This window comes from Impatiens glandulifera, chromosome 7 (assembly GCF_907164915.1).
Source record: "Impatiens glandulifera chromosome 7, dImpGla2.1, whole genome shotgun sequence".
NCBI lineage: Eukaryota > Viridiplantae > Streptophyta > Magnoliopsida > Ericales > Balsaminaceae > Impatiens > Impatiens glandulifera.
Window position 1 is genome coordinate 37229809 of NC_061868.1, and position 18067 is coordinate 37247875.

The window sequence follows — 18067 nt, forward strand, 5'->3', positions numbered from 1 at the left end:
ATAAACAATGTTACAATTGTGAGTCATGCATCCAAAAGTCTTTAATTGAACTAAATATTACCCATAAAATTTTCAACAAATTTTGCAAAATTTTTTACCCCAAATTTTACACATGGATGAACAATAAAATAGAATATCTGAATTTATTATATGCTTCCACTTAATACTCTTTAAAAATAAATGAATTAGATGTGATTGGCATAAAAAAAAGTTTCACATTAACCAAAAATTATTTGTTTTTGAAAAAGAATCACTTTTTTTTTTAATAATTGTCTTTATCAAATAATATTATTTAAACTAAATTTTAATTGAGTGAGAAGTTATTTTTTATATGTACCAAAAAAGATGAGCTCAAAAACACTCACAAAATTATTTCCAAATGGGCCATGGATTCCTTACCTTTTATAAATTAAAATATCAATCCACTCCATAATCCATATGAGTGGACTACATCATTATCAGCCCAAATTTATAATAATGGGCTTCAATTTCAGGCCATGACTAAAAATAAGAAGATGGTTATTTTCATAGTAAAAAATACCTAATTAAATGAAAATTTGATAATTTAATTATTTAATAGTAAAATTTAGCTTGAAACATTTTTATCATGTAAACTTACTTACTTGTAGAAATGATTTTTACCACAAGGTCTTTTGCATACAATATTAAATTTTAATGTAAGGTTTTATATGTAACAAAGAATTCTAATGACATTTTTTTACAACAAATTTGTTATCAATAGTAATTCATCTTTAGTTTAAAGAGGAGTTACAACAAATAAATAAGAAATTATAAGTTACTTGACATATCCTGATATAAGAGAGAAATAAAATTAATAAATTAAAATATAACAAATTGTAAAGTTAAAAATAAGTAAGACTTATAAGACTACCCACAGCAGGTGTCAAATTTTTTCATTTAACACCCTGCCACGTCAGCTTAACACCTCTTTTAACACCCACTTTTTAACATTTCATACAGCAGCGTGTTATTCAAGGTATCAAAATTACTTTTTCACTTTCTCTCACTTCCACATCATTTAAACATATACATAATTTTATTTTTTTTAACCACAAACAATATTATTCATCAACATACAAATATTATTTAAAACGAATTAGAAAACAAACACTCTAAACATTGGTAATTTTTAATTTTTAAACGAAGATTTCAAAAGAAAGGTGATACAAACAAGGATGATAATATGGTAGAAAATTTCTGAAATTTTTTGGTGTCCAAATGACACAAACCAAGTCTCTATTATAGATCGTGAAAAATAAAAAATATTGATATAATTTTTTTTTTTTTTTTTATTGATCAATTATTATTAAAATGTATTTTTAAAATAAGAAAATAAAATCAAAAGTAAATATTAAACTGCCACATGGCAGCGTCTCATTGGCCAAACAAAATTTGACACCCGTATCAAATTTTGACACCCAAAATTTGATCCCCATTTTTGCCCCCCTGCTGCCTCCCACCCTCCTCTTTTGACACCCAAATAACACCTCATTTGCTCCCCTGCTGCGGCTGGTATAATTGGTAGAGAAGATAATAGATAACCATCATTTTTTTCAAAAGTAAATTCCCTCTATAATTCAAACAAACTTATCTTTAAAAACAAAACATAAGATATTTGAGGTAAAATAAGGTCATGACTCATGACTATGACTGGCCTAAGAATTAGGCCCATTTAAAAATAAATTTCTTAGGCCCACAAATCTAAAACAAAAATTAATAATAATCATAATTCTAACAAAATTAAAATATATACATAAATTAAATATATAATTATAATATCTATTATATAACATTTTTCATATAAAATATATTAATATAATTAAGAGAAAAATATATTAATTTATAATATATATTTATTAATTAATTAAATAACTAATAAATATTATAATTTTAAGAATTTAGGACTATCAAAATAAGACAGTATTAATTGCCTTATTAAAAAAACGGAAAAATATATAATCAAACAAAACTGGTAGCTTACCAATTTTATTTTATCGGTTTAGGGTTCGATTTTTGGTTAAACTATTTTTCAAACTGTTAATAATTTAATCATATATATTTATATTAGTTATTTTATAAATATTATAAATAATATTTATAAATTTATATATATATTAGTTATTTTTAAATTATATTTCGTATAGAATTATTTTTAAAAAAAAATATATAATTTAGATGACTATTAGTTTACAAATAGAAACATTTAAAATATATTATATTATTACAATAATATAATATATTGTAATATATTCTAAATATATAAAAATATTATTATATTATAATAATAATAATATAATATATTATTACATAGATAAAAAAAAATGAAGAAAATAGTATGACGCAAAAAATAATTTAAAAAAATATCATTTAAAGAGTTGATTAATTAATTTAGAAAATTGAATTATTAGTTCATGGTTAAATTAGTAAAACCGATACTAATATGATTAATTGGTTCTTAAAATAAGAGATTAAATCGGACTTAACCGAAACCATTTAAGTTAAACCTCTAGCCCGTACATATATATAAAATTTTATTTATTTTTCATTTTCTACGACAAACCTTCGTCAACTTGGGAATAGCAGAATCAGACCATGATCAACAATGCACCATAAAGTTGCCTATTCTAATTGATATTTCAAAATATTTATTACAGACAAAATTTGGATGTGACTAATGGTTAAAAATCAATGTTGTAGAAAGTGAATTTGTAAAAAGTTGAGAAAGCAAAAATGATTTACTTTTTAAATTTTTTAATATTATTAATAAATTAAATCACCAAATAAAGATAATCAATAAATTATAAAAAAAAAATCAAAATATCTAACATCACTTTTCTACTTCAAAATCTAAAATATCTGAGGGTTCATATTTAAATAGCGAAAAACATTAGGGACATACTTAAAAATCAGGCCGTCTATCTATAATATTATTTCTTGGAGGATAAACAACAGATTAGTAGTGTATAATACGACGTCGTTATAAAGCGCGATATTTCTTGACGACGCATCTTCCGTGCAGATTTAACAGCGAAGCTGAATATAAGGCTTCAAGGATTCTTACTCTCTCTCTCTCTCTCTCCTGAATTCTACTTTCATCATTCTATCTAGGGTATAGACTTAAGTAGTCGACGTTGGATCGGAGCGCCGGCGTAATCTACAGTCGGGCTCGTAGGATCGGAGATCGAACATAACAGTTGAGTAAATATGAAGATTTTTGTCAAGACTTTGAAGGGTACTCACTTCGAAATCGGAGTGAAGCCTGAAGATACGGTAAGCATGGTTTATTCGCTTTTGATTGACATTTTGGGTTATCTATCTATCTGTTAGGGTTTTCGTTCTATCAAATGTTACATGGGCGGACTGGATATAATGAAATTTAGAAACTTTACTTATTAACTTTGTATGAATTTGAGTTTTAAGAGCCGCACTCTTTGAATGAATGGGTAGAACCGATAATTGTTGGGTTTTTGATGATTGTTTTCCTATGTGAATATTGACATGTTTCTTGTTTTCCCCGTATAATGCAAATTGATGAAGAAATAACTGTATATCGTCCTTGTTAGATTATTTGAATAAATTGTGATTTACATTGGTTTTGACGTCAATGATGTTTATATTACTGGTGACTGAAAATATCGGTATTACTTTTTGTGCTGGTGTGAGGTTGAAATCAGATTTTGAATGTTTTTTTATGAGCTAGTATCATTGTTAGTAATTATTTGCAAAATAGATTTTGATTATACCCAGCTAAGGCTAATACAGTTTAGTTCACCAGTGGAATTTTGTGAAATCCAAGCCTTTTACCTGCTGGCTCCATATATCTTATATTATATGCCCAGAATGAAAGATTTCTACTTTAAAGATTTTCTCCTTGTTTGGTGACATCAGTAGTTGATTTTACTACAGCAGACTTACATGTCCCATCCTATCCACTCACTGCTTGTCCTTTTGCTTTCTTTTCTCCCTACTTTCTAGTTTGTCAGCTGATTGAGATTTGGGAACCTTCTTGGATATTTCCAAGGGTTATGTGATGTCTAGCCATATTCGAGAGGACATGGTCCAGATGATACAATAAGCCACACAAGGCTATACTAAGAAAAGTTTGATTATGATTCCTTATTCTTTGAACAAGATAGTATAAGAATAAGAGTCTGATTTGCTGAGATTGAAGTGAACTGGTTAATACCTTCTTCTAAAGTACTCAGATCTATATGACATTACTAACTACATTAAACTACATAAATAGAGGATGATCATTGTGTGTAACATTTGTTCGAGTGTTTGTTATGATGTCTTTTCTTATGCTTCAAACTACCCTGTTTATTAATGTCTAAGCCAGTGAAAATGTTGGTCAATCTGACAGGTACTATGTTAAAGGCTGGAAGTACTCTTTTCTTGTTCCCATGATATTGGTTTCTTGATTATCCTAACAAATTAATGTTCCCGAAAGACCTAAATTTGTGTTACATTCTTATCCCAATCCATTTATATATGTTTACTCATTGTGAATTAATTAAATGCATACCTCTTGAAGGTCCATCTAGCATGTAAGAGGATACTAGGAGCTAGAGAGACGAGTACTATAGAGCTTGTTTTCAACTTTGATCCTTATTTTTAGTTTTAATTGCTCCATTTGTTGATTTCTATTTTCGTCTTATGCTGATAACTACTTCTCTAGGTTGCTGATGTTAAAAAAAACATAGAGTCTGTCCAAGGAGCAGATGTATATCCTGCTGCACAGCAGATGCTTATTTATCAAGGGAAGGTTCTAAAGGATGGAACTACATTGGAAGAGAACAAGGTTGCTGAAAACAGCTTTATTGTCATCATGCTTTCTAAGGTAAATGTAATCTTTTCCAATGAAAAGAAACAGAAATATTTTTCTTTTCATTTTCATAATATTTTTCTTGAACAGTGTTAAACACGTGTCTGATTTTGATAAATGTTATTCAATCGTTTCTTTGTAATGAATGTTATTTTCGTCATATTGTTTCTTGTTGCTAGTTAACTAATACTTTTGATAACAACTATTGTCAGACCAAGGCCTCAACAGGTGAAAGTTCGGCACCCGCAGTGAAGGTGAGTATAATAAACTTAGTACCAATTGTATTTTTATATAGAAGTTGAAGTGGCAAAAAGTGTGCTAAAACTCATGAGCCTTGTTCTCTTTTCAGTTCTTTTACATGGTAAATCAAGTATAGAATTTCTAGACAATTCGTAATCTGAAAGAAGAATTTATGCATCTAATGAATTGTCCATGGTGGTAATATCACGTGGACTTCTAAGATGAATTAGAAGTTGAATTTATGCATCTTTCAGTTTTAGCTGCATGCTTTTGATCTTTTCTAATGGAGGACTCTTCTCTTGATGCTATTCTCAATTTTCCCTTCATTTTCACTTGAGTTTGCAATACTCCAATATATCATGCTCCCAAAATATAAGGCTAAGTTTGGAGTTGGAATTAGAATTGCAATTATGATTCCAATTTTATAAGAATTGGAATTACAATTATTATGTTTGGAGTAATCATTGATTACAATTCCGGAGGAGGAAGGATGAAGTTGAAACTTAAAATGTCATATACATTCAATTCTATTGAAATGATAATTCAAATTCTTTATTTTATGTCATCAAACAATGTAAGATTTTGGAATTGGACCCCCAATTCTAATTCCAAATTTTGCAGAAACCAAACATAACTTAAGAGATAATAGATTCGGCAAGTATTCAGGACTGCTCTTGTCAAATAATAAAAATAAATGTAGAGGAAAATGAACATCAGGTAAATGTGTACCTTGCATCTTGAAATATGTAGTGCACCTATATTTAGTGAAAAACTCACCTAACAAGGTTTAGTATTAATGCCGTTGTTTTAGGAAAAAACAATTTAGAACAGAAACAGCCTCGTGAACCCCCTACCCTATATTGGAATAACAAATCCATCAAATTTCCTACATTAACTCAGTATGGTCTTGCACAACCTGATTTTCAAATATTTTGTTTTGAATCACTAACACCTGTTCATGTGGAGCCTTTTATAACTGTGGTACTTTTTCCTCGGTCGTTTATTTAGCTCCAGTGACCTACTAATGGATAAACTATATAAAGTTGGATTTTCATATCTTATTATACAATATGTAGGCACCACAGACAAGTGCTCCACCTACTGCAACCCCTCAACCCCCACCAGCATCCTCAACAGTGTGAGTTCCACACAGCTTTGTGGATTGTGTGCAAAGATGAATCTTTTGCAGATTAATGTTTTCTAGTACCTTTGTATTTTTTTTACCTCATGCATCATTTCTTCTCTGCAGTTCAATTCCTGTCCCAGCAGCAGCTCCTGCTGCACCGGTTATTGCAGGGTGGGTATTGTTCCTTCAATTGGGGCTCATCTTCTTTAATCTAAAGATTATTTGGTTTAAAGTATCATATATGCCCACCCAGTGTGTAACTCAAGTGGCAATAAGAGTGTTGAACTCAGAGACTGAGGTCTCAGGTTCAATATCCACAGAAAGCACCTTGTATTAAGTTTGGGGTCATGGTGCTAAGCTTAGAAAACCATGTTCTAAAATATATGAGTTTCCTATGACAGATAATAAATTGCTGTAGCATGGTTTTCTAGTATTTCTGTTTTTGGTTTCATACATCATTTCTGTTCTACAGTCCAATTCCCGTCCCAGCAGCAGCTTCAGCTACACCTGTGATTGCAGGGTGGGTATAGTTCCTTCATTGTGTCGGCTTATCTTCTATAATCTGAAGATTAATTTGTTATAGTGTCCTATATGGATCCAGTAATGAGTTTCAGTAGCATGTTGAATCAGGTCAGAGACTGATGTATATGGTCAAGCAGCTTCAAATCTAGTTGCTGGAAGTAATCTCGAGGGAACTATCCAACAAATTCTGGACATGGGTGGAGGTATGTGGGACAGGGACACTGTTGTTCGAGCTCTTCGTGCTGCTTTTAACAACCCCGAGAGGGCAGTTGAATATTTGTACTCGGTAAGTGCCTACTCTATGCTGCTAATCTGCACATTTTCATGTTTTTCTAGCTTCTTAGTTTGCATGGATTTGTTATTGTCCGAAATATGTATTTCATGTTGTCTCTGTTCTATTGTCAATTACCCATATCTATCAATTGAAGATGCTAACATGAATTATCTCCTTTTTTATACATATAAAAGTTAAACTTGTATAAAATCGATTGAAAAAAAGCAAAAGATAGAAACGGTGAAATGAAAAAGAAAAAAAAGAAGAGGAAACTGGAATTCGTTAATGTAAATGAATTATTATCTCCTTTATTTTCTTGAACACATGTTAAGACTGTACCTTTAACTTGATTGTGTGAAATTTGGTAATTTGCAGGGGATTCCTGAGCAAGCTGATGCTGTCGCCGCCCCACCACCTGGTGCTCCTGCTCAGCCTCCTCAACCAGTAGCAGCACAAGATATCACAGCAGCACTTCCTGTTCCTTCTAGTGGACCTAATGCAAATCCATTAGATTTGTTTCCTCAGGTAGTTTATTTACCCAATTTCATTGTCATTCTGTCTCACTTCAATGCATGATTGATTGCTGACTGGTGTATGATCTTGCAATTAGGGTCTGCCAAGCATGGGGGGGTCCAACACTGCGGGTGCAGGCACACTGGATTTTCTGCGTAATAGTCAACAAGTATGTGTTGTAATGAATTTGTTTGTGTGATAAAACTGAAAATCAAGTGTTGAATACTGAATTTTTAAGTGCCGAACGAGTTAAGTATACTTAATATCTCAATTTTAATTACTTGAAATGTCAGTAAGATGATATGATAAGATATGGAACTAGTGTTGTTGGAAAAGGTGTTAATGACTATTTTATGCTTATATTTACATAATTTGAATAACTTCTAAGGGTTAAAGTTGTCTTTTAAGGCATTTTTATTATGTACTGAGTTAACTGATGCATAGCTTACTGAATTAAACCAGATTTTGCAGTTTAATATCTTTTAGCTTAATTTGAGTTGAAATAACAGCAGATAAATTAACTTAATTTAAATAAGTACTTACTCATATGTTATTGTCTCAGTTTCAAGCATTAAGAGCCATGGTGCAAGCAAATCCACAAATTTTACAGGTTTATTTTTATTTTTGTCTGTTGTTGAATGTTGTTTCTTTATTGGTGAGGATCATTAATCTTTTGTTACTTTTTTTATTTATCTTTGTCGAGGGCAGCCTATGCTTCAGGAGCTAGGGAAGCAAAATCCTCATCTAATGAGGCTTATACAGGAGCATCAATCTGATTTTCTTCGCCTGATCAATGAACCTGTTGAAGGCAGTGGTGGAGAAGGGTAATAAGATATTGGTCTTGCTTGATTTGGTTTTTTATAATTCAATATTCTTCAAAATGCTCAAATTTGTCTTGGAATGAATTTCTTTTTATTAGGAACTTATTGAACCAGCTTGCTGGGGGAATGCCACAGTCTGTAACTGTTACTCCTGAGGAGCGTGAAGCCATTGAACGTGTAAGTAGTAGTATCATTCAACCACAATACTATATTAACCTTACTTTATGGTTATAACAAGGATATTTTAGTCATTTTCTCCAAATGGTTGTACATCTAAGGTCTTAAGTTTTTGTTGTGATACGGACAGCTTGAAGGGATGGGATTCGAAAGGGCGCTGGTACTGGAGGTGTTCTTTGCGTGCAACAAGAACGAGGAACTTGCTGCAAATTACCTTTTGGACCACATGCACGAGTTTGAGGAACAATAAGTAATTATATTTATGTTTGGGAGAAACTGGTTTCTATTTATTTCTTCCCCTTTTACTTTGATGAGACTCCTCGTCATGTTGTTCATACTTTTTTTTTGTTTTTTTTTCTTAAATCTTGACAATAGCACTTGTCTCATTTTCTAGTTGGGTCTTCTGTTCTGTCTTTATGCAACACTCCGATATGGTTGAATGGATGGGATATAACATTGATTGTTGCTGCAAAAAAAGATGGACAATGTCCATATAATAACTTATGATGATGGCAACAGATAAATGTAGTAGATTGCTTCTTCTTTTTTCATTTGCCTTTGTTTTTTATTTCTAATATACTGCTTATGATGGAGTGTTTAACTCTAAATTTGATGAAAAAAATAACCTACATTTGGATAATAATATGAATTTAATTATGAACAAAACTGATTCCAAATGTTATTTTAGGAAGAAGAGAATAAAACTATTGATTCAATGGTTGTGTTAATTCTTGTTTGCTTATTTTAGGGGATAATATTTTAGCTACAAAATTGGTTACATCAGAATAAAAAAATTTCTTCATGCAACCAGCCTAGTCTAATAAACTTTTTGAGAAGGCAGCCACCACAAGGCTCTCATGGGAATAAATTTGGAAATATCGAGACAAACTTACTTCATTACTCATCTTTTCGCAGATGCCACACTTTATCTTGCGAAATCCACTTTCGATAACATCTATGTTTTTAGAAAGCTCCTCATCATTTTTTAGGCGTGTTCAAGGCTCATGATTAATAGAGATAAGTCATAGCTTTTTTTCATTGGTAATATCTCAAACATAAATGTATTGGCTGACATTTTGGATTCAAAATCGGACATATTTCTTTCAAGTACTTGGGGTAGTTGTAAGGACATCTGAAACTTTATAGCTCAGAAAATGAAAGATAGATAGAATCTTTGGAAGAACAAACTTCTCTCTAAGGGAGAAGATTAGTTTCATGAAGAATCTCTTGTCATAATTTTCACTTTCATTATGTCCCTCACTCTATCTGAGTCTCTATGGTGAATAAAATTGAATCTATAATGAGAAACTTTTTCTAAGGTAGCATTAACTCTACAATGGTCATTTATCTAGTTAGGTGAGGCATTACAAAACTTAGCATCTTTGAAGGTAGTTTTGAAATCAAGGATATATCTCTTTTTAATATTTTGTCTCTTTGTAAGTGATGGTGGATGTTTAAATAATGAGAATGATAGTCTTTGGAAGAATACCATCATTACCAAGTATGCACTTCATGATAAATGGAGGTATCTTTAGGGAATTAATACAAGAGTAGTAGCCTCCAGGGCACATTACTAAGACGTAGACCTTTACCCTCCCCTTTTTTAGTGGGCAAACTTAAAGAAAGTTGATTTATAGAATGACACGTGGCATCCTAGGGAAATTGGTTGACTATTTTCAAGACTTATACGAGATCTCTAATAATAAAAAGTTAGAGTGGTTAACTGCCATAGACTTATTTTCGGCCTCACTAAATGGAGAATTATATTGCATTGACGTTTCTCACTCGCTAAAGAGGACATACTTGACAGCATATTAGAGACCTTTATGCAAGTTACAATTCAACCGTAGTCTGACGTTAGTTTTATTCTGGCTGACTCTTAGAATCTTAAAACTAGTGTCATTTACCATGCGACCATCCAACCAATGGGTGCCAACTCGGTTCCCTTGAAAGAAAGTGTGAAAAACTAAAATCCCATCTAAGATTTTTTTCCCATGGAAATCAATTTACGAGAGAGTTTTAATTATTGTCAAACTTAAAAAGTAGAGGATGCATTTAACTTGTAAGTGTTTTCTCTTTAAGAAGAACAAATAAGTTATCAATCACATTCTTCTTCATTGTGACTTTATTAGAGACATATGTGTTCTTCTGCAGAACATTCTTGTGTTGTATCGTAGCTCACTTTTGAGAAAAAATGATAAGATGGGGAGTAAACAATAACATCTTGGTGGATAATTTGAAAAAAATAAATATAACAATAACATTCTATAAGAGACAAGTTCTTTTGTTATTTAAAATTTTTTAAACGCAAGATCTTGAGTGTTTTTTAATGAAAAAATGACATTTAAAAAAAATAAGAATGAAGAATAACTAATGTGGATTCATGCCATTTGTTCTTAAAAATCAACTTTGTAACTTGAATTAAGTAGGTTAATACATATTTAAAAATATATTTTTTTCAATTTTGATGTACTAATAATTTAATAATAATAATAATAATTAACGGTTAACGTATTGGCGCGAAATTCTGAATAGTAAAACTCTCTCGTCGACCTTTCTCTTTCCTCTCTTTTCATTTCATTCTCTCTTTCCTCTCTTTTCCTTTCACATCAGGCAGGCAGAGCGATTTTCATTCCATATACCTAAAACAGATCAACAATGGCTCTGAAATATCTATTCAACAGGTAAGAATTGTCAAAAAGAATTTGTATAAAACAATCGTTGTTTCGCATTCAAATGTTCAATTCTGGCGTTGTTTGTTTGGTACAGGACTATGTCCATGCCCGATATGGTCAATGATAACCCCGTCTTTGATGATTCCGACAATACAAAACAGAGACCGCTATCTGCTGTGGCAGAGGCGTTCGAGGATCTATCCAAAATGGTGAATGATGCCGGTACTAGCCCCGGCGAACTCAGATTGAAGCCGTTTTGCGATGCATGTTCCTTAGTCTCCGTCTTATTCGGATGCCTAGGCATGGCTTTCAGATTTGCCGAACTGGAATACGTCTCCAAGGTTAGATCCATTTCCTAATTGTACGTACATTCATTCATTAACCGTTCTGATCTTAGACTCGTATGATAATTCAAAATCATTAGGTACATAATCTTGTTGAAGCTGGAAATCGATACGAGACGTTGAGTAGCATGCTGGATATTGATGTGCGAAACGATACAGTGAGAACACCGGGAAGTAATTCACGCAATTTACGTAGGGTTAGACAAGGACTTGATCTGATTAGAGCAATCTTCAAGAATTTCTTATCACCAGAGTATGTTTTTTCTTCACTGAAACCTATAATAACAACTGAAATTTGGTGTTATGAATGTTGTCGAGAATGATGCCCAATCACGTGTTGTCACATCATTTCAGATACCATTCATGACACCAAATTCTCGCTCTCCGTCAATACTCAATAACAACGGTTTAATTATTCTATACATAATTTTTGTTTTACGTTTTAGATTTTGCTCGTTGAAAGATGCAGCATCAACAGCTTATGCAGATGTTTGTGCACCTTACCATACATGGGCTGTAAGGACTGCAGCTTATGCTGGAATGTGTGTTCTTCCAACTAGGGAACAACTTCTACTTAAATTGAATGCAACTGGTGAGATTAACTAATATCTGCCACCAATATTTCATCGATAGATCGCGATTTTGATTCGTGTTGTTGGTTACAGATGAGTTAGCTGAAAAGGAGATGAACAGGTATATAAAGGCATCGTTGCCTGTTATAGAATTCATAGACAAGTTGTATGTGTCGAGAGACATCAGCTTGGATTGGTGACGACGATGATGATTGACTTTACTGAAACCATATCTCAATATATTCTTCACCAACAAGGTTTTCAGATTTGTGTTGTTGGTTACAGATGAACTAGCTGAAAATGAAATGAACAGGTATATAAATTCATAGACAAAGTTGAGGGACTTCGGCTTGGATTGGTGATGCTACTGACCGACTGCAAACCATTTTTCATTCTTCACCAACAAGGTTTTCGGGTTATATGCTTTCTTTGTACATAGTTTCATGCCAAAAGTATATATACTATCACCTATACTAGAAGATTATTAGGTAAATTATGTAATTTATTTATTTATGCCCCTCTCTGTTATAAATAAAAAAAAATAACATTGATCTATAGTTTATATTTGTTATGTTTAAGCTCATTTGTTTATACCAAATGAAAAAATGGGATTGTGATGAATAATTGAACATGTCTCATTCCAACTTGGATGAGAGATTTTATAGAGATGGAACAAGTTATAAGTTAAAAAGAAATGAAAAACATAACTGAGTGTCTCAATCCTGTTCGTTCTCAAAATTTGCCAAACACTACTACAATGAGAAACATGGTTCATTGATCGAGAATACATGATGATGATGATGATAAAAGATAACCAAATTGCCTACCCTTTGAATGTCCTTTACATTGTAAGGCTCTCGGGATTCTGAACAATCTTTGCGAAAGTTTGCAAGAATGCAGCCAAATCAGCACCATAGATGATCCGATGATCAGCAGTAACGTTTACCTGTAAAAACAAATGTTGTCTTAATTGTAAGACAGACATTACAAGAAGACACAAAAGATATATTTGTGTAAAGGAGCCCTTACCAGCATCTTATTCTTGACACTGAAGAAACCATCTGCATCAGTAACGACAGTTGGCTTAGAAGCTCCAACAGCCATAATAGCCCCCTGCATCGATTGATCTTTGAGTAAAACTACACATATAGAAGGCAGGAAAACGTAAAGAAAACTTATCTAGGAATGAAGAAACAAACCTGGCCTGGTGGAAGAATAGCATCGAACCTATCAACTCCAAACATGCCCAAATTGGAGAGAGTAAAAGTCCCTGAATTATACTCATGTGGCTGAAGTTGTTTTGACCTAGCTTTCTCTACCAATTCTTTCCATTTTTGAGACAACAGATAAAGATCCAACTGCAACCCATAAAGAAAATGAATACAAGAATCTTACGAAGTTATTCAAATTGGAATCTCGAGAAACAAACCTTGTCAGCGTCCTGAAGAACAGGGGTTATCAGTCCACCGTTAATTGCCACAGCAACAGCTATATTAATACTGTTATTGTAGGTAAAACTCTTACCATCCTTGCATGTAGCATTCACAATAGGATGCTGTGCAATTGCCATGGCTGCCGCCTTTGCCAGCAACGCTGTCATTGTCACACCCTTCTTCTTAACCTTGAACAACAACAACAACAACCAACATGTATATCTTATCAACAAAAAACAAATTCGACAAACTAGAAACAAAACAGATTGATTTGAATACCTTGTCATAAAGAGCATCAAGAGCATCTGTAGATACAGGATAACCAACTCGAAAAACTGGGACCGAGAGGCTTTCAATCATGTTTTTCGACACTGCTGATTGCATTGTGGTGAATGGAACCACAGAAGATCCTGCAATCTCGGGATAAGATGTAGTTGGAACTTCCTTTGAAGGAGGAGGTGGTGATGAAGATGGAGGTGCAGCGGTTACTACCTGACTCTGACTCTGACTCGCTGGCTTAATTCCAGCAGCAGATTCAATATCCGCCGGAGTGATCCTACCGAAAGGTCCAGTACCGGTGACTGAATTGATATCGATTTTGTGCTGTTTCGCCAGTTTCTTTGCATATGGCGTTGAAACGATCTTTTTTGGACCGTCACTAGATGCTGGAGTTGCAGAGTTAACTGGAACAGGAGCAGGAGCAGCAGCAGCTACTGGAGCAGCAGGTGGAGGAGGAGGAGATGATGATGATGATACATTGGCTGCTGCTGCCTTAGCTTTGGCTTCTGCAATTTCATCTTCGGTTTCAGCGAGTAAACCGATAGGAGCACCAACAGGAGCAACTTCACCTTCTCCAACGACGATAACAGCTAGAATGCCGTCGTAGAAGGTCTCGACGTCCATATCAGCCTTATCAGATTCGACAACGACGACGGATTCGCCTTTGGAGAGGACTTCGCCTTCGGATTTGATCCAGGAGACGATCTTACCTTCAGTCATAGTAGAGCTGAGAGCAGGCATGAAGATCTCTCTGATCTTAGCTGTTACAGTCGAGCTCCTCCGCCGATTAATAACTGGCAATGAGGACGGACGTAACTGGAGTCTGGACATTGATGATGTGAAAGAAGATGATAAGTGAACTTTGGGAACCCTAGCTTGAATTATGGAAGCCATTGTAGAGAGATGGTAGAATGAAATGCAGTTGTTGTTAGATTGATGAATTGTAGAGACAGGAAGGGAGGAAGTAGGAAAAATGGCGGAGAAGACGATGTGATTCAGCTTTGTGCAATCCGCAAGTGTTTGAGCTGGCCCTTATTTTCTTTAAACTTTCTAACAGCTCCCTATATTTTACTTTCTCATCATTTTTTATCCCAAAACTAATATATCAAAGTTCAAATATTTAAAATTGTTTTCTAAATTCTATTTAAATATATTTATTTAACTTACAATTTGGTACCTCGATAACCAGTGACGAGTAAAATCAATTCGTTTTTTTTTCTATTTGTATTAAATTCAAATTAAATTTATTTCAATATGTAATTCAAACCATTCTACTAATTAATATGGATTGGATTAATATTATTTGGAAAATCAAAACTAAAAAATATTTATATATTTGTAGATGTCAACTTCAAATTATTCAATAATTTTAAATTAATTAGATTATTCAAATACTATACGAATTAAACTCGATCCAAATTTAATCTAAACCGAAATATTTAATCCAATTCTGTAATTCAGATTCGGTTCGAATTAGTCCGTTAAATGCTTCCTCTTGAATTAAAAAAATCTAATTATTTCATTTATTTTATTATTTAATGTTTAATTATAAAAAAATAGTGTTAAAATATTTTTATAATAATTATTTTTTTTAAGTTTACAATACAGAAAGAAATAAGTAAAAAAGAATTATATTATATTTAAGTAAAATATAATTTAAAAAAAAACAAATTAAAAATATATTTTTATCTAAGTATTCTGGATAATTTAGATAATCATAATTTAATTCGATTCGGACTCAATTTGATCTGATTTTAGTCCATTCGAAAATATTCAATCCGAAATAGTATTTGAGATTCAAATCGAATTAAATTTTAGATTAATTCACCAAATCTCCCGTCTCAGCAATTAACAAGACCCTTTTTCTATTCTAGACTAGATTGATGTTATTTTTTATCTTCATCGCAAAATCCGGCGGGTATCCAATTCCCATCGGGACCCCAAATACCCATGCATCTATTTAACCGTTTCTAGAGGTTAAATTGTGGTGGATGTACAGTTATCTTTAAATCAAGAAAGAGGGCAAAACTCAGAAGAAGTATGAAATAATTAAGTTAAATTATTTGGAATATATAAAACTTAGTGGACAGTAAAAGTCCACTCAAATCAATATGAAATCAATGTTAACTCAACAATCAAATTTATAATATAAAATTATTATTTTAATTGATTTTGATCTTCAACATAGTATCAAAATTAACTTAAAAGGTTCCATTTGAAGTCAATGTTTAACTAATTCTTATTTATTTATTATTATACAAATGAAGTTCTTATGTTAGTATTTTAAAATATACTTCTAAAATTAGTATTATAAAACATTTCTTAATATATATAGTTTTTAAGAATTATGTTATTTCATCTCAAATAAATTCATATATATTTATTCAAAATTTTCATGAAATGTTTTTTTTTTGGAATTGGAGACTTTCTATTTAAGAATCATATACTCACTCAAACCACATTTAGTTCAATTTTTATCTTTTTTTTAAATTTTTTTAATTTTAATCACAAAATATATATTATGGAAGTACAGTTTTTATAAGTTTTATTTTTTAATGTAGTTTAGTTTTACAACTAAATATATATTTTTCAAAAAATAAATTGGGGTGCATATTTTATTTTTATTAAAAACTTAATTAATTAATATTAAATTATATATGTTTCAAAATTAAAATAATAGTAAAAGATAGTTAAATATTAACTTTAAACTAACATTTGGTTTAAAATTGACTGAAGAAACATAATTTGAGAACCTAAATCAATTAAAAACAATAATCTTACGTCAATTGAATTTCAGTTTTGTCAGGGTCAAATTTAATTCAAAATCAAGTTAAGGTACTACATTAAAATAAATTAAGAAATTTGAATTTTCTTATAACAAAAAAAAATATAAAATGGTAAAACTATAAGGTTTGGAAATTTCATAAATATGATAAAATTTTATAAGGTGAACTATCCAAAGGTGCATTTGTAGGGTACAAATTTATTATATAAAAAAATATAATTATAGTATTTAAGTCATTTAAATTATCATCTAAAATATGATATTGGACTAAAAGCTAATAACAACTTAAGTTAGAGTAAACTAGTAATAATATAAAATTGTGAAAAAAATATTACGGTAAAAATTTTATGGCGGGTCAACCCACAATCCGACCCAAATATCCATTTACTCTCACATATATCCAAATTAACCACATCTCTCGACCCGGCAATCCGGACACTTTAAAAATTAAGCATCATTATATATATATATAGATTAGTTAGTTAAAAAGTTGAACTTATATTGTTAAAATGTCACACGTTTATCAAATTTTGGGTTGAATTTAAAATATAAAGTGTTATTAGCCTTGTTAGTTAAAAAGTTGTATTTGTTTTGTTAGGTTGCAAGTTCTAACCATACCAATGGCATTTTTAATTTTATTTTTAACCGTTTTAAGTTTATGGGCGGGTCAACCCACAATCCGACCCAAGTATCCATTTACTCTCACATATATCCAAATTAACCACAGCTCTCGACCCGACAATCTAGACACTTTAAAAATTAAGCAGCATTATATATATATACAGATTAGTTAGTTAAAAAGTTGAACTTATATTATTAAAATGTCACGCGTTTATCAAATTTTGGGTTGAATTTAAAATATAAAGTGTTATTAGCCTAGTTGGTTAAAAGGTTGTATATGTTTTGTTAGGTTGCAAGTTTGAACCATACCTATAGCATTTTTAATTATTTTTTTAACCGTTTTAAGTTTATGGGCGGGTCAACCCACAATCCGACCCAAGTATCCATTTACTCTCACATATATTCAAATTAACCACAGCTCTCGACTCGGCAATCTGGACACTTTAAAAATTAAGCATCATTATATATATATATAGATTAGTTAGTTAAAAAGTTGAACTTATATTGTTAAAATGTTACGCGTTTATCAAATTTTGGGTTGAATTTAAAATATAAAGTGTTATTAGCCTTGTTGGTTAAAAAGTTGTATTTATTTTGTTAGGTTGCAAGTTCGAACCATACCTATAGCATTTTTAATTTTATTTTTAACCGTTTTAAGTTTATGGGCGGGTCAACTCACAATCCGACCCAAATATCCATTTACTCTCACATATATCCAAATTAACCACAACTCTCGACCCGACAATCTAGACACTTTAAAAATTAAGCAGCATTATATATATACAGATTAGTTAGTTAAAAAGTTGAACTTATATTGTTAAAATGTCACGCGTTTATCA

General features: G+C 31.6%; 3 protein-coding genes across 3 annotated transcripts; 2 read left to right on the plus strand and 1 right to left on the minus strand.

The window, feature by feature from the left end:
- The first annotated feature begins 3051 nt into the window (after positions 1 to 3051).
- Positions 3052 to 9065, plus strand: LOC124944990 (ubiquitin receptor RAD23c-like). The gene is made up of 13 exons (XM_047485344.1): positions 3052 to 3291; positions 4700 to 4861; positions 5059 to 5100; positions 6163 to 6224; positions 6336 to 6383; positions 6685 to 6732; positions 6843 to 7020; positions 7384 to 7533; positions 7619 to 7690; positions 8084 to 8131; positions 8230 to 8345; positions 8441 to 8519; positions 8650 to 9065. Exons 1-13 carry the CDS (start codon positions 3226 to 3228, stop codon positions 8767 to 8769), a joined length of 1191 nt encoding a protein of 396 aa, XP_047341300.1. The 5' UTR covers positions 3052 to 3225; the 3' UTR covers positions 8770 to 9065.
- A 2038-nt stretch (positions 9066 to 11103) lies between these two features.
- LOC124910586 (ACD11 homolog protein-like) lies at positions 11104 to 12472 on the plus strand. The gene is made up of 5 exons (XM_047451257.1): positions 11104 to 11203; positions 11289 to 11535; positions 11619 to 11791; positions 11985 to 12130; positions 12204 to 12472. Exons 1-5 carry the CDS (start codon positions 11178 to 11180, stop codon positions 12308 to 12310), a joined length of 699 nt encoding a protein of 232 aa, XP_047307213.1. The 5' UTR covers positions 11104 to 11177; the 3' UTR covers positions 12311 to 12472.
- A 259-nt stretch (positions 12473 to 12731) lies between these two features.
- LOC124945739 (dihydrolipoyllysine-residue acetyltransferase component 4 of pyruvate dehydrogenase complex, chloroplastic) lies at positions 12732 to 14824 on the minus strand. Its single transcript, XM_047486228.1, has 5 exons — positions 13823 to 14824; positions 13540 to 13731; positions 13310 to 13468; positions 13140 to 13223; positions 12732 to 13056 (listed from the first exon to the last, which is right to left on the minus strand). The coding sequence occupies exons 1-5, from the start codon at positions 14714 to 14716 to the stop codon at positions 12952 to 12954; spliced, it is 1434 nt and encodes a 477-aa protein (XP_047342184.1). The 5' UTR covers positions 14717 to 14824; the 3' UTR covers positions 12732 to 12951.
- Between the last annotated feature and the right edge of the window lie 3243 nt (positions 14825 to 18067).

Coding starts and splice junctions, on each gene's coding strand:
- LOC124910586 (XM_047451257.1), top strand. CDS start 11,178: ATGGCTCTGAAATATCTATTCAACAG. Junction 11,792..11,984: donor AAGAATTTCTTATCACCAGA/GTATGTTTTTTC, acceptor TTTACGTTTTAG/ATTTTGCTCGTTGAAAGATG. Junction 12,131..12,203: donor ACTTAAATTGAATGCAACTG/GTGAGATTAACT, acceptor TGTTGGTTACAG/ATGAGTTAGCTGAAAAGGAG.
- LOC124945739 (XM_047486228.1), bottom strand. CDS start 14,716: ATGGCTTCCATAATTCAAGCTAGGGTTCCCAAAGTTCACTTATCATCT. Junction 13,732..13,822: donor TTGATGCTCTTTATGACAAG/GTATTCAAATCA, acceptor TTGTTGTTCAAG/GTTAAGAAGAAGGGTGTGAC. Junction 13,469..13,539: donor TTCTTCAGGACGCTGACAAG/GTTTGTTTCTCG, acceptor TATGGGTTGCAG/TTGGATCTTTATCTGTTGTC.
- LOC124944990 (XM_047485344.1), top strand. CDS start 3,226: ATGAAGATTTTTGTCAAGACTTTGAAGGGTACTCACTTCGAAATCGGA. Junction 3,292..4,699: donor GAGTGAAGCCTGAAGATACG/GTAAGCATGGTT, acceptor CTACTTCTCTAG/GTTGCTGATGTTAAAAAAAA. Junction 6,733..6,842: donor GCTACACCTGTGATTGCAGG/GTGGGTATAGTT, acceptor ATGTTGAATCAG/GTCAGAGACTGATGTATATG.